The sequence below is a fragment of the Zonotrichia leucophrys genome, chromosome 1 (genome assembly GCF_028769735.1).
Source record: "Zonotrichia leucophrys gambelii isolate GWCS_2022_RI chromosome 1, RI_Zleu_2.0, whole genome shotgun sequence".
In the NCBI taxonomy this organism is placed as follows: domain Eukaryota; kingdom Metazoa; phylum Chordata; class Aves; order Passeriformes; family Passerellidae; genus Zonotrichia; species Zonotrichia leucophrys.
The window spans coordinates 33,205,272-33,225,080 of NC_088169.1; the positions used below are offsets into that span (position 1 = coordinate 33,205,272).

General features: G+C 37.5%; 1 protein-coding gene across 1 annotated transcript in view; it reads left to right on the forward strand.

The window, feature by feature from the left end:
- GABRG3 (gamma-aminobutyric acid type A receptor subunit gamma3) overlaps positions 1 to 19,809 on the forward strand; it is a 300,014-nt gene that overhangs the window by 147,227 nt on the left and 132,978 nt on the right. The window contains exons 4-5 of the mRNA XM_064711367.1: positions 3,510 to 3,730; positions 6,075 to 6,157. Coding sequence (XP_064567437.1) covers positions 3,510 to 3,730; positions 6,075 to 6,157 — 304 coding nt within the window. The remainder of the gene's footprint in view (positions 1 to 3,509; positions 3,731 to 6,074; positions 6,158 to 19,809) is intronic.

Sequence of the window (19,809 nt, forward strand, 5' to 3'; positions counted from 1 at the left end):
GTTTTAGTGGGAAATGAATGGATTTTTCAGTTTGGCTGCTCTGAAATGAATGCATGCAGGCACTGTGTGAATACGTGGTAAAAGTAGGAAAACCTTGGGTCTGTTTAGGTAGCATGGCAAACTAGGTGCTATTAAGACAAGAAAATTTTGTGACAGAACACTTTTCTGTACATGACCTCAGTATTTCATGTAGAATGTATTTTACCTTTTTTGCTGCTGGGAAGAGATCTTGTTTAAATGTTGCTGGTTTTCACTTCTTCCTGTGTTCAATGTAGCAGTCAATAGCTGCTGCCAGGAAAAAAAAATGGGAGAAGAAAGAATTGGAACATTATTAACAAGATTACTGGTGCAGTGGTAGAACAGAACATGGAGAATATTGTTAAGAGTCATAGGATGTTGTTTCATGTGAGGCATCACGTCACTGAAACCTATGTACTGCCCTGAACTCTCAAAGTGCAATCACTGTGTTTTGTAAAGATCTAAAATGGCAGATGTTAGCCAGAAAATGAAGAGTATTACTTTCTTTTATCATATGATATTGACCTGTCTGTAAAACCAACATAGAGACCTTTCTTCTGGCAGTATCTTGTTGGATGCTGTGTGCTGGAGATCAGTGTACCAGCTCTGTGCAAAACAGCATATGGGAGCTGTTGCCTTCACTGGGAATGGAGTATCTGTTGCCAGTGAAGACAGAGGTAATTTTCTGAAATATGCATAGACTTGGAACCATCAGAAATGGAGAACTGAGTGCTAACTTCAAAAGTGACTTATTTGCTTAGTTAAAGACTGAAGAAATTCCAAAGATTAATGGAAGGGATGTACTGATACAACATTCACTTTTAAAAGGGATTAATGGTGAGCATCTCAATTCAGATATTAAATGGAAATGTGTGGTTATTTTTTCTGGAAAAATTTTGGTTTTGTAGTTTTTACATTCTGACTGAGGACTTTAAATACTTTATTTTTTGTTTTGAATGGGGTTAAAGTGTTTAAAAATTCAATGCAACTAACTTCAACCAACTTTAGTGACTTTTCTTTTAAAAATGCTGCTTCATTTTTTATCATCTCAGTTTGCCAAAAGGAAAAATGAAGGTTTTTTTCAGAACTAATTAACTCCAGAAGATCTGGGAACTGTTTAATTTGAGTTGAAATTTTTTCATTAAGGCAAATGGAGTGGCCCATTCTGCAGGTATTTTGAATAATGATCATTGGTGGCAGCAATAAATAACAAAGATGCAAAACGGGAGTTGGGCAGTGGTATTAGCATGACCCTGTTTCTAGGCTGATGTAATCCATTTAGCCAGAGTGGTTTACTGGAATAGAAACCACAATGTTACATTTACACTGCTCCTGGGGCCCACTTTGCTCAGATGTAGCTGCAGTACCTTCTCATGGGAATGTATTAAGCAGCTCAGGAGGGTCTTTCCTTTCTTTTGGCAGGGTAGAAATCCTGAGTACCTTAAATCCTAAAAATCATTAAATATGCATGATATACTAGAAATGAATTATGGTTACTCCTAAATTTAGTCAAAATGAAGCATTCATATAAAATAAGCTCAAATGAGAATATCATGCAAAAACTTATGCTGTGAAAAGACAGCACTGTCATTAGCCAGCTGTATACAAATGGGCTTTGGTTCTATAAATACAGATTCTCACATGTGGGCTAGGAAAAGCAACTCTACTCACTCAGCATTTGGAGAAACCCATAGACATGTCTGGCATATTCCTTTCTACAGAAGCTGAATGTGCCAGATACTTGTCATTAGACTTTCAAAGGCTAAAATGCCGTTGACTTAAAGGAAGAACATCAGTGCTCTGACATCTAAAACCTGGTACATTAAGGATGTTCTTTCTGAATAACAGAGGTACACTGTGTACATTACATTACATGCTTCAGATCTGTGGGGATGTCATCCATTTGAAAGAAAAGTCACTTCAGATTCAAATCTGTCATCTTCCCTGCAAAACTAAAGCTAATAATACACTGAGAAATAGTAGTGAGATAAGCTATGAAGGAAAATGGTCCTTATTGCCTTTGGTGGCTAGCTTTAATTCCTGAGGTGATCTACTACCTGGTGTTTGGATACCTGGTAGCACCACTTATGCACCTTTTGATCATTTATCATCTAGAGATGTGAGGCCCAGAGTGTGTTTTGGACTTGGATTACAGTGCCAGTGAATTGGTTTTCCTGGTGTTACAGCATCAGCTTTGAAGGGGTGGCCCGCCAAAAATGTAATAGCACAGGAGAAACAGGGGGCTCTTAGCAAAGACACTGTCCTCAATTCAGACTGCAAGCTCTACTCACTATATAGAAAAATATAATGTCTATAAAGAATAAACCCAATACTACTGTATTGAAACAATAGACAGAAAGAAGTGAAATAAAAGCAAATTCAGACTTTACATATAGCCCTAATTAATTACCCTTTGTTCAGATATACCAGGAGTGCATCTACCAGGGGTCCTAGAGAGATGTTTTCCTTTGGATTGTTCCCAAGCCCTGTATTAAACCCCTGCTGTAGAGCACACACTTCGTGCCACATCATCAAACGTCATCCCTGTCACAGCCAGCCCTGTGGTATTGGGAGGGTATTGCATGATGGACTCGGATTTTCCCTAAGGTTCAAAAATAAAGCAGTCTATTATTCATTTTTCAGTCTTTGAATAGAGGAAGAGGAACACAAGCAAATGTAGCATGACCTTTTCCAGCCTCCAGTGGCTTGAATTCACAATTCAAATACAAAATTAAAATACAATTTCTTCCATGGGGCTTAAGTGTATAAACCATGGTGTTTATATGTTCATCTGTATAATTTTGTCTGTCCATGTGTACTTTAATTTCTGCATTTATATGTACTATGATGGCTTACCTACAGGAACAGAACAGTAAAACATGGAGTAAATGGAAGGACAAATTTCATGTAAATTAAGGTATTAGCATATTCAGGGATGAGTGTTCAGCTCTTAGAATCAGGGTCTGTAAAGGAACACATGCCTGCCTTTTCACTCTACTGCAATGTGGCCTGAGAAAGTGTGGCTGAATAATTGGTAGCAAATGGGAAAATTATTTTATTGCATTTACACAACCTCTTCCCTAAAAAGCATCGCTATAATCAGGGGAATTTACTATTCTCTGGCTTATGTCTGTTGGTCCTGTTCATCTTTCATGTCTCTTATCGGTTCTATGACAAAGAAGTCTCTGTAAATTGTACCTTTTATCCGTGACTTTTCAGAGACAATGAAAAAGAATGTGCTAATGCTGAAATTGTTATGGCACAGGACTAATGGAAGTGAGATGTTTAGCATGTTTCATTAAGCAGCTAGATATAAAAATAAAAGGGTGAAAAGAAATGGAAAAAAAATATTCCTGAGGCAGTAGAAAAAGAAAACATAGCTCTATTGGCCAGAACATACCCTGTTGATCTACACCAGAACAGACCTAATCAAACACCAAATATGTGAAATGTGGAACTGATTTCAATTGATGTATCATGCTTTCTTGCAGGAATATCAAATTGATATATTTTTTGCCCAGACGTGGACAGACAGCCGTCTTCGTTTCAACAGCACCATGAAGATACTGACTCTGAACAGCAACATGGTTGGCTTGATCTGGATCCCAGACACGATATTTCGTAACTCAAAGACAGCAGAGGCCCACTGGATCACCACCCCCAACCAACTCCTCCGCATTTGGAATGATGGCAAGATCTTGTACACTCTCAGGTGAGCACTTGGCAAGGTGCAGGGCTGAAAGCTTCTCCCAGCTCTGGTGTAGTAAGAGTAATTTTCAGCAATATCTTTGCTCTCCTCTGCTGTTTTCTTCCTGATGCGTATGTGGCCACGCTTTGCAAATATTTAATTATTCAGGCATCAGTACTGCTAAGTTCAAAAAACAAAGTCTTGTCTTTCTATGAAAGCAACCTTGAGAAATAGGAAATAAGTCAGTCTAAATTGTACAAGCTGGGCTTTTTAGTGCTTGTAATAAAATCGGGAATATGTAGTCCCATAAAACCTGTCAAAAGCCTTTTTGATCGGAGTTAGATGCAGGGTTGGATAAAGCATTTTTAGATTCATGCTAATGCCAATACTTGATTCTTCAAATAAGTCATGCTGAAAGATAGTCTGTCACATCTCATCACAAGGGTGAATTGCTGGAGGAAAGGCTTTTACAGTTTTCTAATCTTTGTGATAAAATCAACTATTGGTATTAGAAATACTGTATATATTTGCATTTTAAAAAGCCTGTGGAATCAAAATATGTGTTTACTTGTGGAAGAGATGAGATGTTCAGAAGGGAGTTTTGCCATAAGCCATGTTCCACAAGGGAAACTGTTTTAGAGATGCGCCTTTCACGCTACATTTTCTTCTGTGATTGCTTTCAGCCCTCAGTGCACCTGAGAGGGCTGATCACACTTGAAACTGCTGTTGGGGCTCCAGTACAAAGTCTTTGGAAAGCAATAAGAAAGGAAATAAACATCTGGAAAAGCTGTTGATATTTCTAGTGACCTTCCCTTCATAGGCTTGCTCTACTGTGAAGAGCTATTGCTTATTGCAGTTGCCTTTAGCTGAAGAGTTTGGGGATTAAGGTGTCTGCTCCAATATTCTCTTGGTTGTGTTATTGGTTTTATTTTTTTCTCTCAGTAGATTTTGATTATGTATTTGGTTGGGTTTTTTTCCATGAAGTTCTGTTTCAGTATTTCAGGCCAAGTATCTACGTAATAGTAGTTAGGCTTACATACCTCTCACTAAAGAAACTCTCTGTCAAATGGACTACAAAATTTGTCTAAACCAGCTAAAATTATGTTAATACTTGACCCATTGGAATGAGCATTTCTAGTTTGTGAAAGATGTTTTGAGTCCTTTTTGATCTCTCAGGTCGACCTCCTTTTTACACAGGAAAAGCTGTTGGAATGATCATTGTTAACACTGTGTAATTCAAACCAAATTCACCTAAGTGTCAGGATTGGTATGACGTGGAAGAGGTAGCTGGTGTATGCCCTGGTGCTGTCAGGTGTTGATGCTGTCAGGTGTTGATGGATGTTATGTGTACAGGAGGAAGTGTACAAGGTGCAGTCATGTTCCATCTTCTTCCCTGCCCCTTTTAGGGTGTGAGTGCCCTCCTGCTGCAACGCTGCAAATCCTCTTCTAGTGGCAGTGCAATAATTTAATAATAAGGGCAATTTACTTCAATAATTAAATTCCTCACAGGTGACCTGTTTCAAGACAGTTTTTCTCTGTGCCATCCTGTATCTGAGACACAGACACCATATCTGAGACACACTTTCACCATAAAGTTTTTAATCTTTTATCTATTTTCCAAAAGGAAAAACTCACATAGCCCCCATGCATTAATTCTGTCATGAAACTATGCAGCATTTTTTTAAAAGACTCTACAATAAACTAGCACTTAATTCAATTTCCCTGAGTAAGTACATTCACTTTTTAGGCTATTAGACTGAAGATTATTGATTTTTATCATTAATTTTAAAATTGGCTGTGTTTGTAGCATACTTTGTTTTAGGGATGTCATGTAAAACCAGCTTTCAAGTAGAGATGAAGATGTTTTTGCTGATCTGTTTGTTGCATCTGTACAATAAGAATGGCATATAGAGATTTATTAGGTTTTGGAGAGACAGCCTGAAGAAGCTGAAAGAATTTTAAGTTCACACTATAAGTACACATGGAGAATGTTTTTATAAGTTTCTCTCTGAAGTTCAGATTTTGTGGAATTGCATACAACATGATCCATATTTCCTGTTATTTTTGTAAAGAACAGTTGTTTTCATCCCAGAACCTTCTATGATGAATTGTCTAGAGAAACACATATGCACAGATTCCCTGGGATCCAGAAAGTCTTGATCATGTGTCTGAAATTATTTAAGATAATTGTCGTTGCTTTGTATCAGGCTTAAATAGCCAATGAACAATCTGAAAATATGGTTCTTTCCTTCCAGGCCTTACTTATGGATATCAAAGCATTTTTGCATGATGCTTAAGGTTTCCCTGCCTCCTGCTCTGGCTATTGCCTGTACTGGCACACAGTAACAGACCCTCGGTTTCTTCACAGGCTTACCATCAATGCTGAGTGCCAGCTCCAGCTTCACAACTTCCCCATGGATGAACACTCCTGTCCTCTGATATTCTCCAGCTGTAAGTGCTTCTTTGATGCCTTATTCCTGTGTATGCAGGGGCATGAGTTTAATTCTGATTTCTGTCAGGTTCCATAACCAAAAAAGCAGGTTCCATAACTGGTCAATTGTTCCATAACCCGTGTAAGAAAGTGTAGGTTTCCTCAAATATTTAGGGAATGTTTGTTATCCTCTCTTGCACTTCTGATCAATGGACTTATGATATGAAGTCTCCTGCAGATTTACTCCGTTATTTTTATTAGAATCAGACTTTTTAGCTGATACCATAGTCACAAACTCAGCAGTTATTCCTACCAGTCTGTGCCATGTTAATTTATACAATCACTTGATGTTGCAAATGAGAATTGAAACCACAGTTTTCTGGCAGAGGTGCACAGCATGGGGACATGCCCAGCAATCTCTGAACATCTGAGTTTATAGCACATAGCCTGGTAATGCGTCTCTGTTTCATAGTAAAAGTAAATGGTGCAGCTACTGTAAATCTCATTTTCCTTTTATTGCTCAGCTTTGCCAGCAGACTCAGTGTTGTGTTGTATGTTGTGTTGCTGGCATATTTAAAACCTTCCTAACAGACAAAACAAATATATGGGAAAATGTATGGAAAACAAAAGTCAGGTGAGTTAATCCTGGGGTCCAATATTACTCTGAGAAGTTATCTTCATACTGATTCATTTAGAAAACTTTGAGAGCTGTCTGTTCATAGGAATACCTGCACAGTTTTGTAATCCAAAACCACACAATGCAAAGGTTTTAAAAACATTTTTATAAGGATCTCCACAAAAGATTTTAATCTTGACAATCTATAAGACTCAGGATATGCGTTCTTCAGAAAGTGAAAGGAAAATGTATAATTTTGTCCATCTATTTAGAAACGAGATTATCTCCCTAATCCCTTTTAAAGTGATAGAAGAATAACACTATTGAATATTTTCATAATAAATATGCTATTGTGATGGTATATATTTCTGTTTATAAATATTATACAAACAGTGATCCACAATCACAAAACAGATTTTAATTTCTGATCCAGGATTTATTTTTCTTTTTACTCAGGAATAAAAAAAAAACAAACTGTCATATAAATATCTCCCTGTCCTCTAAAATTCTACCTCTATGTTGCCAATGTTTTGGTTTTTGTATGTTTAGGTGAATCTGGGCAGAAGTACACAGTTGTTTGCTTAATTCAGGTGTGTGTAATAGATGCATATTCAACTACAAGAGGCAGATAGCTCCTGAAGGAGCTTTCCTGCTCATGAACACTTGTCACTGAACTCTATGCACCTCAACTATCTTTAGTTACTACATAAAACTGCTCTTGTGGCAATCTGCTGTTGTTTTGTTGAAGAGCTGGGAAAGGTTTGTGAACTTAAAAATCAAATTCCAGAGATTTAAGGAAACCTACTAAAATTTTGGTTGAAGTCCAAAGACACTAATTAAACCACATAAATTCTAGTGTTCCTGTGATAGCAATATCCAAAGAAAGTGAACTCCAGTAAACAGGAAGTCACTTCAAACCTTGCGTTCCCTAATAGCTAAATGTTGCTAAATGGAAGTAAGTTATGCTCTATGGTTTTTATTGAAAGAGAGAGGATATCAGTGGGTACTTCAGCAGGCTCTGCTCCATGGCAAAGTTTCAAATACACTTTGCAAATGTTCCTCCTAATTTTGATCTATTAGCTCATAACATTTATGACCTCGGAATGTACATGTGTTTCCATCAGACATGTACTACTGTCTATGGAGATGGAGATTACATTGGATAAAGCAAAATATGAATGTGTTGCAGTTTCTGTGTATGTTCTTTGTAGTTTCTTTCCAGATGGAGGATCCTATAGAGGAATGTTATGTAGTTTCTTTCCAGATGGAGGATCCTGTAGAAGAATGTTAAAATAATATTTTATAGTTTTGTCAACATTTTTGGTCATGTTGACTACAAGGGTTTATTTCTTTAGATTCATACTGAATTACATTTTTTTCCCTGAACAGTTTTAATGCTGCTATTGCCATCATACAGGACATCTCCTGTATGATTAGTTTGTTACATAACTCACTTGTATTTTCAGTCTTGTGTACATTCACAGCAGTCTCTAGCTAGACAGCACTCAGTGGGACTCAGGAAGTGAATGTGTGAGTGAATGCATGAATGATTTATTACTGCCTTCTATGACAAGTTTCTGAAGGGACAAGCTGATTAGGGATTCCAAGATGTATGTCTTTGAATGAAATAATAACCTTTGTAGAATTCACAGCTCAGCTCTGCTTCCCCCTTCTTCCCTTCCATTTGCTCCTCAGCACACAGACAAATCTTTTTAGTTTCCACTGTAGGCAGACACAAAGAAGCACAAGTTTCAAGAAATATTCCACACACCTCTGCACACAGATGAAGTGTAATATTTGAAATGTATGACTTTTTATATAAATTTCCCTTGATATTTCAGAAATAATGAAACTCATCTTAAATTTTTTCTAGAATATTTACCTCTAGTGCCAGCTAATTCGCACCTAACCCTTTTGTTACTCTGGGGACAGTTGATGTTCCCTCAGTGGGAATGCTGAGCTCTACTTCATCTGGTTGCCAGGATGAATAAGGAAAAAGCAGTGGCTTATAAAAAGGACTCATCTCAGTGTGCTAACAGTGGTTACACCTACCCCTCCCTGTGGTGAATCTTGTTCAAGAACAAGTACTAGAGCTCTCTAGTTTCTTTTACAGGACTTAAAAAGTATTGACATAATCTGAAGCTCTTCAACCTGTGCACGTTTAGTGTGTGGGGTGACATGATGAGGTGACTCATCTGGCATATCAGGCCTTGTGGTCAGTGTGTGTCTGCAGTTGCTGTTCTTGTGTAGATGTGCACTCAGCACACTGTTATGGAGAAGTTGATCCCAGTAACAAAATGCAGGGCTGCTGTGCCATGTGGCAGTTTGTGTCTGTTCCATTGTGATTGGTTTGATCAACCACATGTGCCAAGCAGGATTTCTCCCTAACGAGCTACAGTAAGGCATGGTATGAATGTGCATTTCCCTGTAAATGTGAAGAAAGAGTCAATGCTGTGACTTCATTGCACTAAAGCAGTCTTGGATACATTTTGCTCTGTATAATCACTCTTCATATGGTTTTAAAGTACTACATGCAACTACGTAAAAATATTCTGTCACTGTCATTCTTCATTTGGGTTAATTTATCCTCCTGAGCCAAGGGAGGCTGCTGTGCTGCTTTTGGCACTCAAATAGCACATTAAACTGTCTTGGTTATCTCTATTCAGCATTGATTTGGGCATTTTGGAAATACTCACAGGATGCTGCCATAAAATTTAGTTTATTGAGGTAGTTAGGATTCACATAAACTTCAGGAAGGATGAGGAGGTGTTCTGTCTGAAGGATGATATCACAAGAATAAATAAATAAAACACAAGCAACAACAGGCAGACTGGGAATGAAAAGTTAAGCACATTAATTGTAAAACTTCTTCTGCAGGGAACTGTGGGTGCTCAAATATTATAACAACTCACAAGTGTTTGAACAGAGCACTAGAACAACAGTACACTGGGAGCCATCAAGCATAACAAGGTCACTGTAGTAACAGCCACTACTTTTTTATTCTGAGGGATAAGAGCATTACAGATTAAAGAGCAGGAAAAAGGGGCTGTATGGCTAAGCTACTTGAAAGAACTCTTCGGCATTAGAGTTATCATGTGATTGTTTTCTAGCAAGCTTACATGGTTTTAGTTTTCCTTTTTCAGTCACTGGTGAGACTGTTGAATGTTCTGGATTTTCTTGATTTGAGGGGACTAAGCATGCTGTAAAAATAATGTGAGAATGTTTGCACCCAAAGCTGTGTAACAGTTAATTGTTTGAGGTCTTCATTTTTTCCAGACCAGCAGAAATCTCCTCTCCCCATACATGTGCACAAGATTAATTTGACTCTCCTTCAGGTGACAGCATATGAAAGCCATGACAAAATGAAGCTGACAAGTCCATTACACCTTGTTTTGAGCATCTGGTCAACTGACTTTTTAATGATGTCCAAGGAGGTTTGTGGTGGGAGTGTGTGCTAGCTGCATACCTGAGGTCTGAAACAATCTGTAAGGCCATGCCTGGGGCTTTACCAGATGCAGTAGCACTGAGCTGCAGTGCAAGATGCCAAAATAAAAAAAAAACAGGTGACCAAATTGACTAATGGTTTTTCACTGATTTATTTTTCTTGCTGCTGTTTTGATCAAACTGCAGATACAGTTGTTCATTTTTCTAAGTCAAAGCACCTTTGACTTAGACAACAGAGATTATGCACCCTTCATAGGCAATTACTGATCTGCTCCCTAGTGAGAAGGTCTGGTGTCCTGAGCTGCCCATTATTGGAGGATGGCTGCAAGACAGGAAGAGGTGTGCATGCCCAGAATGCCATTCTTACTGCAAACACCAAAATACTTATACAAAGGTTCACAAAGAATTCAGTTACTTTTAGTTAGTTTAAAATAGGAGAAAGCAAGATTTCCAGCTATTGATGGTCCAGTTTGTTCAGTCAGGACTTAAATGAAATAATTTTTGCATTTTAAATGTCAGAGTTGTTTTGGGGTTTTTTAAAGTGGCATACAAAAGCATAGCAAGTATTGCAGGAAAAAAAACGGCAGGAAATGTGCAATGCTTTTAAAAGAAATTTATCCAAATCTAACATAGTGCTTGAAAGGAACAGATCCCATTTTTCTAAATATAAACTCAGTTCAATCAAATGTTCCCCCTTTGAACATGAAACCTCTTATGGATATGCAATCAGTACTTTGAGCCTTGTATCATTAATTTCTAACACAACTAGCTGTCATCACCCATTTTAATATGTTTCTCCTAGCCTAGAAAAGTAATTGCTGGTTTTGTGGAATGAGCTGTGCTTTGTTTCATCTCCTTTGTCATCAGCAGAGTCATTAATACAGTCTGAGGGCAGAAATTTACTTCTGATGAAGAACAGGCCAGAAGGAGCACAGCTTAATGTTCATGTCTCAAGAGGAGTTTCATTAAAGATGCTGGGAAGGCATTGTAATGTGCAGAAAGAGCTTTAATCCAGATCTGAATTTCCATCTGTGCTTTCTGTAATGGACTGAGCCAGATCATAGGGCATCAATGGAATTCTTGAGCCAGTTATTGTGATGAGCATATTTTAGCTATTGCCACTTCTCCTCTCCTTAGAAGGTAGTAATATTTGTATGCATTCATCCTTCTCTTCAGAAGACTGTCTTTTTCAGAGAATAGTCAATATAGAGAGGTCTTACAAAGAAGAAAAAATAAATATATTTATGGAAAATTTGTCCTTTGAAGTTTCCTCCCAAGCTCTGTATTTAGCATATGACTTTTGTCATATATGCCAATTAATGAACATAATATGTGAAGCATATCTGTGAGACATCCCTCCTCCTATTCATCTGCTAATTCTTCTCTTACACAGGCATTTCCATATCTTCTTATTTCACTTCCCCTCTCTTAAACTGTTTTAATTACACTTTTTTTTTTTTCAAATAGCTTGGCTAGTGTGCAAGACAATATTCAAGGAAAATTTGATCATCCCAAAGATTTATGAGGTGTGCATGGCTCGGTAGGGATCTTCTTTGCCTTTGTTAGCCTGTGAGCGTTGATGTTTCTAAGCATTTTTTCCTGAGGTACCTATGCCTACAATGACACCAGGATACAGTGAATTTAAAATAGATGATAATCTTATGCAATTTCATTTCGTCATTCCAGTAGCTTTTCTGAATGTATTCTGCTACTGCATTGCTCAGTTTTAACTCTCCTTAGGTTTCCTTAAAATTCCCTAAGGATGTTTCTTTTTTTTACCTAACATAAGTTAGATTCCCAGGGAGTGTTGTACTGTTTCCTGGTGAATCAATATTGGAATATTTATCCAATTTCTTGACTACTCACTATTGACTAATTCACTACTGCTTTTCTCTGTGTGATTCAATAAATTTCTCAATACGTAAGAGACACTGCATTAAGTATCTTTAGATTTTTATTACTCTATTTTATAGCCAAGGCAAGACTCATAATAATTATTACAAGTTAATTTTTATTGCAAGTTCTGCTAACTTTTATCTAATTTCTCAAATATGACGTATTTTTATGAAACTGTTCAAATTTCATCCATGATGTTATAGTACACTCAGTACTAAAATTATACTTTCTACATTAAATTTATGGTAGATTTGTGCCAAATTGTAAGTATTATTTTGGCACTACTGTTTCTGTCAGCATTGTGTCTCATTGTTCAAGGTATATTAGTGGCACCTTTTTAAACATTTATGGCTACAAATTTATGCAACATGTTGTAATGAAAGTGTACTATTGGTATTGCATCTGACAACCACTAGTACATAAATTATATTTCTTTGGTAAAAAATGCAGTGAAACTCCCCCAGGGTCATGGGTTGACTGCTGCCTCCTTAGTGATCAGGCAGAACTGAGGGCCCTGGTTCATTCATGTTAATTCATTCCCATGCTCCAGTTCCTCACAAAGAGCTAAGATTTTGTACTGGTAGCAGACCAAATCTCTCCCTCCTTTTATAGTGAAGTTTTTCTCCACAAGATTGAAGGCTCCTCTGGAGAGGGAGCAGCTGCCATTACTTCCAGTGAAAATGAAACCCTAGAGTAAAATTACAGTAAGTGCTAATTAGTGAAGCCTAAAATGCTTAACTCATGATATCTTGGGGCCAGCACAGTCTTCCAGAGACTCTCTGGATTGATGGTAGGCTATTCCAGGAACCTGGCATCTGCCCCAGTTTTGCAGCCGTCTTCCAAGGATCCTCAGCGTCTCCGTTTGCCCTGCACAAATGTCTGAGGAAGATGGGATGCCCATGTTATCAAACAAACTCTCTAGGCAACCTGCTTCAGAGCAAAAAAAGTGCCGTTATTCCTGGATCTGAAATTTAATATAGGCAATTGTATTTCATGGACAGGACCCCCCCAGCTCTTACTTACGCTTATACAAGGAGACTGGAAGTCTTAAAAATCCCAGGTGCAGTCTAGCCTTTCAAAGCAACCAGTCTTATTTTTCTGTATTTTCTATTAGTACAATTTAAAAAAAATCAGCCTCAAAAAATTTTAGAAAAGGAAAAACCTGCCTGAGAGCCAGTGTTTTTTGGCAAGAATATATGTAGCTAAGTTGTGCTTATGGTGTCAGTTGACAATAAGAGAAAGTGCTGAAGCAAGATGTGGCTGATTGCATATCTGAAAGCTGAATGTATCCGCAACAGGCCCTGGAATCTCTGCCATGTGATAGTCATTGTTAGTTCCCATGATTTCATCACAGATCTTAAGATATTCAGTGTGTATTTGTAGCTAAAACCCCTTTAAGCATCTCATCATGTGCCAATGTGAATCTGTTCTTTTTATCTTTCTTTTAACCAGACATTTGACAGCATGACAAATGCGCCATTGGCAGAAAGAAAATAGTTTTAACCCTCAAATGTAATATAACACCTATTACGAACTTTGTGTTGCTGTTACTGTTAGCTGCTTATTTAGGTCTTTGATAATTGGTTTTCAGATTAATCTGATCGTTAGGGAGGGGCTGGTCCATTAGCTGTGGAGCAGCCCTACGCTTGTAAAATCTGATAGACAGAGCTCGTGTTTGTGATATTTACAGCACCAGGAGGAGACAGACACAGTCTCTTGCAACATTTTTTTTTAGCATAAGGAATGGCTGATTTTGACACACTGTAACAATTATATGACTGGAAAATGTAGCCATGTTGTCCCAACCTGTAGCCATCCATGACTTTTAGTCATGGTTGTCCAGCAGGGACGGGACGGGAAGGTGATGCAAGGGTTCCCAACCACACCAAGAAATGGACAGAATGTCTCTGGAGAATGGCCTTGACTCAGTCAGCAGCTTATGGGTAAGATTTAAAGACCAGGATAATAAGGGGAACCTTGTGAACCAGTAGAAATCCCTGGGGTACTGCCGTCAGGGACAGATCTGACAGATGTCTAAGGGTGCTTTCCATCGATTGCAAGAATCTTGATCCCCAGGTGTAAGAAATCAGGCAAGGGTCTTTCATAATTATCTTAATTCTTGAAGAAATTTCCAAAGACACCTTCCACAATTCATGCTTCACTGTCTGTGCACAGATGTTACTACATAGCTTATTTGGTATTCCTTTCTTTGCAGTGCTGCAAATGCTGATATAATTAACTGCTTTTATTCCTTGTAGCCTCCCTTAATGTAATTGAAATGTACCTCATAAAATATTACATAAAATATGAAATTACAAGTCCAGGTAGCCCCTGCTGAGCAACATAAAGTTGCAACATATCCTTTCTCCTACTCTAATTTGCACATTTCCAAAGGCAAAAGACAAACTTGATTGAATCCAGAAGGTTCTAGCTATTTTACATCTCTAGTACAATACATTCCATATTTTTAACGAAACAATTGCTTTAGTGGTTTTAAAGAGTGTATCAGAAAAAAAATTGATTGTGTTATTGTCTTCCATAGTCACCTCAGTGGCCACTGTAAAAATTAAAAATTACAGTAATTCATCTCCAAACCATGAGAACTGTATGTTTGAACTTACTGGTCTTCTTATAAGAAATGAAGAACTGCTGCAGAATTTCTTCAAAGGATAAAGAAACCTTTTGGAATTTTGAGAAACAAAAGGTAACAAACCTGTGTCAGATCCAGAACAAATACCAAGTAATGGAGAAGAAGAGAAAAGGAGAATGAAGAGAGACCAGGGCTGCCAAGGTCAGACAGAACATCTGCAGTACTCCACAGAAGTGTAACAAAAACAGTGAATATTGACTCTCAAATTAAACTCATCTTGGCTAGAGCCCAGCTGATGCTTGTTACTTTTGCCAGGCTTGGCTGAGAGGTGAGAATGGAGTTAGTAGAAGCCATTAAGGGTTTACTTGTAACAGACTCAAAACATAAGATGAAAACATCAAGTCCTCAACTCATTAGCCTTGTCTTGTCAATTTTATTTACTTTTAACTCCACCTGGAAAAAACAAGGCAGCCTGGAAACATAGAATAAAGTCCCATCTTTTCCTTGCTTCTGATGCTGAAAAATTCATGGAAAAACAAAAGCATGTCCTAAGTGCTGATGGAGCTGGGAAAAGAGAATGAGGCAGTCATGCAGCTTTGAGTGCTGTTTTCCTCACAGAGCTAGAGGACCATCAGGGAAATGCCCTGCTCATCTGTTCCTCTAAGAGGAGCATTGCTGAAGTTTGCCTGGCTGTATCCCTTGCTATGAAGTGCAGGTCAGTCTCCTTAAAAGGGATTAACTTTGTGTAAAGGGCATGCTGTATGACAGATAATAACATTTTAATCCTCTTCTATAGTTAGGTAGCATATTTTTCTGTCAAAACAATATAAGATGGGATTATGCCTTTCCCTACCACACAGCCCCTCAGACAAACAAGTGATAAGTTTTAAGGGGGGAAAGTGAGAACGCACCTCAAGACATGAAATGTAAATAAATTTTTAAATAAGTATTTTTATGTTCTCCCATAGGATGTAGATTTTTAGTTGGTACTTTAAGAAACCCTGCAATTTTGTGTATCTAAATAGAGAGATTATTTCTGTGGAATGGAAATTATGTTATGATTTAATGTTTGGTTAGCCATGCATATTAAAAAGTAATTTATTTTACCCTAATTTTTTATAATGTGACTTCTGGCAATTTTGCTGCTAATCTATTAAAACTCAGGAAGAGCTGATTATTCCATAAAATCTTTCCATCAGTTTTAAGAAAATAAATATAGAGAGGCATGTAAATTGAAGAAAAAGTTCACGCTGTTCTGAGGTGATTTGCCAAATCAACAGCTTGTGCAGGGGACACTGAGTTTCCTTTCTAGCTCTTTCTACCTGAGCTTCTTTCACAAGAAGGCCAAAGGACTTTCTTTGGTGTGTGACTTTATGGGGCAGGAGAATGGGGTAGGAGAATCTGGGAGCTCAGAAGTTCTCCCAGGTCTCTCAGTTGCTGTACCAGTTTAATCAGATTATTTGTTTCATGTAGTCTGTTGCCTTTGCTCCACTTGCATTGATGTCTCTTGATAAGCACTGGGAAGCAAGGCCAACTATACCTGTCTCTTCTGCTTGGAGAGCCGTGAGTGCATCAGTGCATGGAAGGTCCCAGTTAATGCCTTTTTTTTTTTTTTTTAACTCTGGGAGCCTCATTTGGCTTCAGTGTTTCTTCTCTAGAAAACAACCATCAGTGAAAAAACAAGACTTTTATTAAAACAAATCTGATTATTGGGAAGTGGAATGAATTGCAGTTCACAGTATTTAGGTCCTTCATCAATATCTTTCTATTTTCATCCTCAGCAACACAGTTTAGTACAAAAACACATCAGAGCTGTTCCATGCTTGCCATGGATCTCTTTTGCAAGAAAACAATGAATGAGGTTCCTAGACTTGGTCCCTAGATCAAGGTATTTTATACCATGCCCAGGATATATTAAAGCTATGTAAACTCCTAATTGAAACTGTTGTTTGACTAGAGAATAAAATAATGTGTGCGAAAGGCTAATATGAAATTTTTAGGTGGACATATTGGACAAAAAGATCACTCCTGATCTCACCATCTTCTGCTCTACTTTTGTCCCTTGACAAGAAAACAATCCGCATAACAAGAAAAAACCTAAAAAAATAATCTGTGCTCTTCTTTCTCTCACAGACTGCCATCCTTCTACACATACTCACAGACACAACTAGAAGAATGAGAAAGAATGAGAAAAAATAGATTTAATAATTTTTAATCTTTTCATTACTTCCATGTTCTTGGTTAATAAGGTCACAAGTAATATGCTTGCAGCCAGGTAAAATTAAACAGGATGAAGGAAAGAAAAGAACAAATCCTAGTGTGAATCCTCCAAAATGGACAAACAGTCTGGCCTTTAACTTTTCTCAATGGAATATATGTCAATATTTAGTTAGGGCTTTGAGGTACTCCAATGCTCCTATGCTTATAAGTCTTCCCTCTAACTACATTAACTGATTTGACATTTGAGTGTACATTTCGTATAATTGTGCTTTAAAAGTATTGTCTTCAGGGTTGCAGTGGAATAATCTTCATATCTCATGGCATTTGAACTGAAGAAGGCTGAACGTCAGAGCTCAGAGCTCATGAAGAAATTTCAAGGAATTTTTCTTGTTTTTTCATTTTAGAGGAGATTATTCCTGTGAATTTTTTTGGGGAACATACATTTTAACTTTGCCATGTTTTGGTCATCAACAGAAAGGCAAATCCATCATATCACAACCTGAAGTGCCTAACTCCTAAATATGTTTCGTTTCAAATCTCACCTTAAAAGGACAATGGAAAGATTCTCAATAGATTTTTTTCATTTTGTTTCTACATGGCCTGATCACACAGTAGCTGTTTTACAGTTTTTAAATTATTTTTGTCTCTCTGATTTTTTCACTGCAGAAGGTACAATCAATATGCTTATTTTAGTTCAAAATGTATACCTAAAGGAATAGTAGCTATTTTGCAATTACAGTACTATCTATGTATTTCTATGAAAGAGGGCAAAAATACCACTTCTTTAGGGAAAAAACTGGTAGCCATTTAGGGTACTCACTATTGTTGATGTTCTAACTCTGGAAAATTGGTCTTTCTAAGTTCTTCTAAAGGAAGAAAAAGCAGCAGGAAATGCATGTTTCTACCTTACAGGTATTTTATTCCTGTATTGATTGACTTGAAATGAAGCTGCTAGACCAAATGAGCATGGAGAAGTTTGTCTGCAAGTGATAACTTTCAACACAAGGGAACTTTGAGGTCTGAATTGTGTATTTGTTCACAGCAGTTGTCTGAAAAATCAGTATTTCAGTAACACAACACTGCTTGCCTCTGGCAGTCAGAGAAGACAACCACAAACTCTTGGATAAATATCTCTTATGATTAAAAGAAAACTGAGATATCCAAGTGGTTTATAACATTGGATTTCCTTTCTTTCTGTTTGTCCCCAACACCTTTCTACAAAGTCCATACCTGAAATATTTAGAGCTTTTCTTTTCTAACCAACATGACACTGCAGAAAGGAAGATAAAAGGCTGTTCCCAGCAAATTGCAAATCTCAAAGTTGTCTGGGAGATTTGTACTGCCTGTTTCTATTGATTTATGTGCAAAATATAGCAACATTTTTTATGTAAAGGCTTAGCAGAACTGACATTCAAAAATCCTGGTCTGTGGTGCTACCAGATTTCAAAATCAGCCTGCTGGAACTGGTCACTACTTGTATGGGAGTTTCAGCAGGAAAACTGAGGTATTACTGTGATTCCAGTGATTCCAGAATAACAGTCTCCCTTATATCTGCAGACATGTTCACTGTGATTTGTCACAGCCACCAAAGGATGTCTTCCCTCCAGTATCTTGCATAATTGCATGTGCCAAAGCAAAGCACATTAATGGCCAGTGCATGTTTGTCGTCTCTACTGGGCAGGTACTGTACTGAAGTGCATCATGAATTAATGTGGCAATGGTCATCACCTGAAGTGGGGGGAGGTTCTGACTTGATAGAAGGGAACAAAAAATCAGCAAGGACAATGAAGCATTGGAGAAAGTTTTCTTAGAGACATTGTGAAATCTTTGTCCTTGAAGGTTTTTGAGATGCAACTGGAGGAAGCCCTGAGACACCTGGTGTGAATTAGTTTCAACCTTAATTTTATCAGGAGGCTGAACTAGAGACATCCTGAAATCCTTCCAATCTGATGGACTCTATTGTAACATCTTTTTTCATTCAAAACAATTTTTATTTAAAAATATACATTTTTATATTAAAATATGCATTGTTCTTTATAGAGAAGTTCATTCACATTCAGAAGTACAAATATCTACTTGGGATATTTGGATAAGGGAAAACTATCTTTCCCTTAAATTGATTGTGTTTGTCTTAAAACACAATTGGCTTTCTTAAGGAACTCCCAGAAAGCAGGGAGGAGTTGGGAAAGAGTTGAAAATTGTTGCCACTTCCTATTTATATAGATACATATTTTTTAATGGCTGAATATCTAACTTGTTAGAAATGGTAAAGTTTTTTCTGTATTTTTTTACTGTACAATGGTTGTTGCCACCAGTAATCACTGGTATATTATATGCAAACAAGGTAAACTTAATCAATATTTTGGGATTCTTCCAAAAACTGAAACAAACAGGCCATGTGTTCAAAAGCCAAGCAAAATACAGAATTTTTCCTTTTATTCCCCTTAGAGGTCTCCTTATTGTGCAGGAACTTATTTTCAGGTCCTTGGCATACAGGGTTCCTGTCATAGCTAATTCTTCCACCTGTTGGCTGCTGGCATTCACCACAGCAATACACAAGGGCTCTGACACTGTGGCAGCTCATTCTGCTCTGCTGAAATTAGACACTACTTCTGTTTTTTGTCACAGGTCAAACACAATATCTGTTGCACCTTTATCCCCTCAGAATCATCTCCTATTTTTGTAGCTTTCTCCAGCATCATCCTATGTCTATCTTGTCTTCTATAATCTTTTCCTTTTTTCATACCTTTTTTCTTCTCCTTTTTTGTCCTCTTCCTCACCCCATTCATTTTTTTCCTCATTTTCTCTTTTTCCTTTCCCTCCATACTTTTTTCACTTCATCCTATTGTATTCTTCAACCCTTTAATATTTCCTTTATCCACCTACACAATTTTTCTTTGCACCCT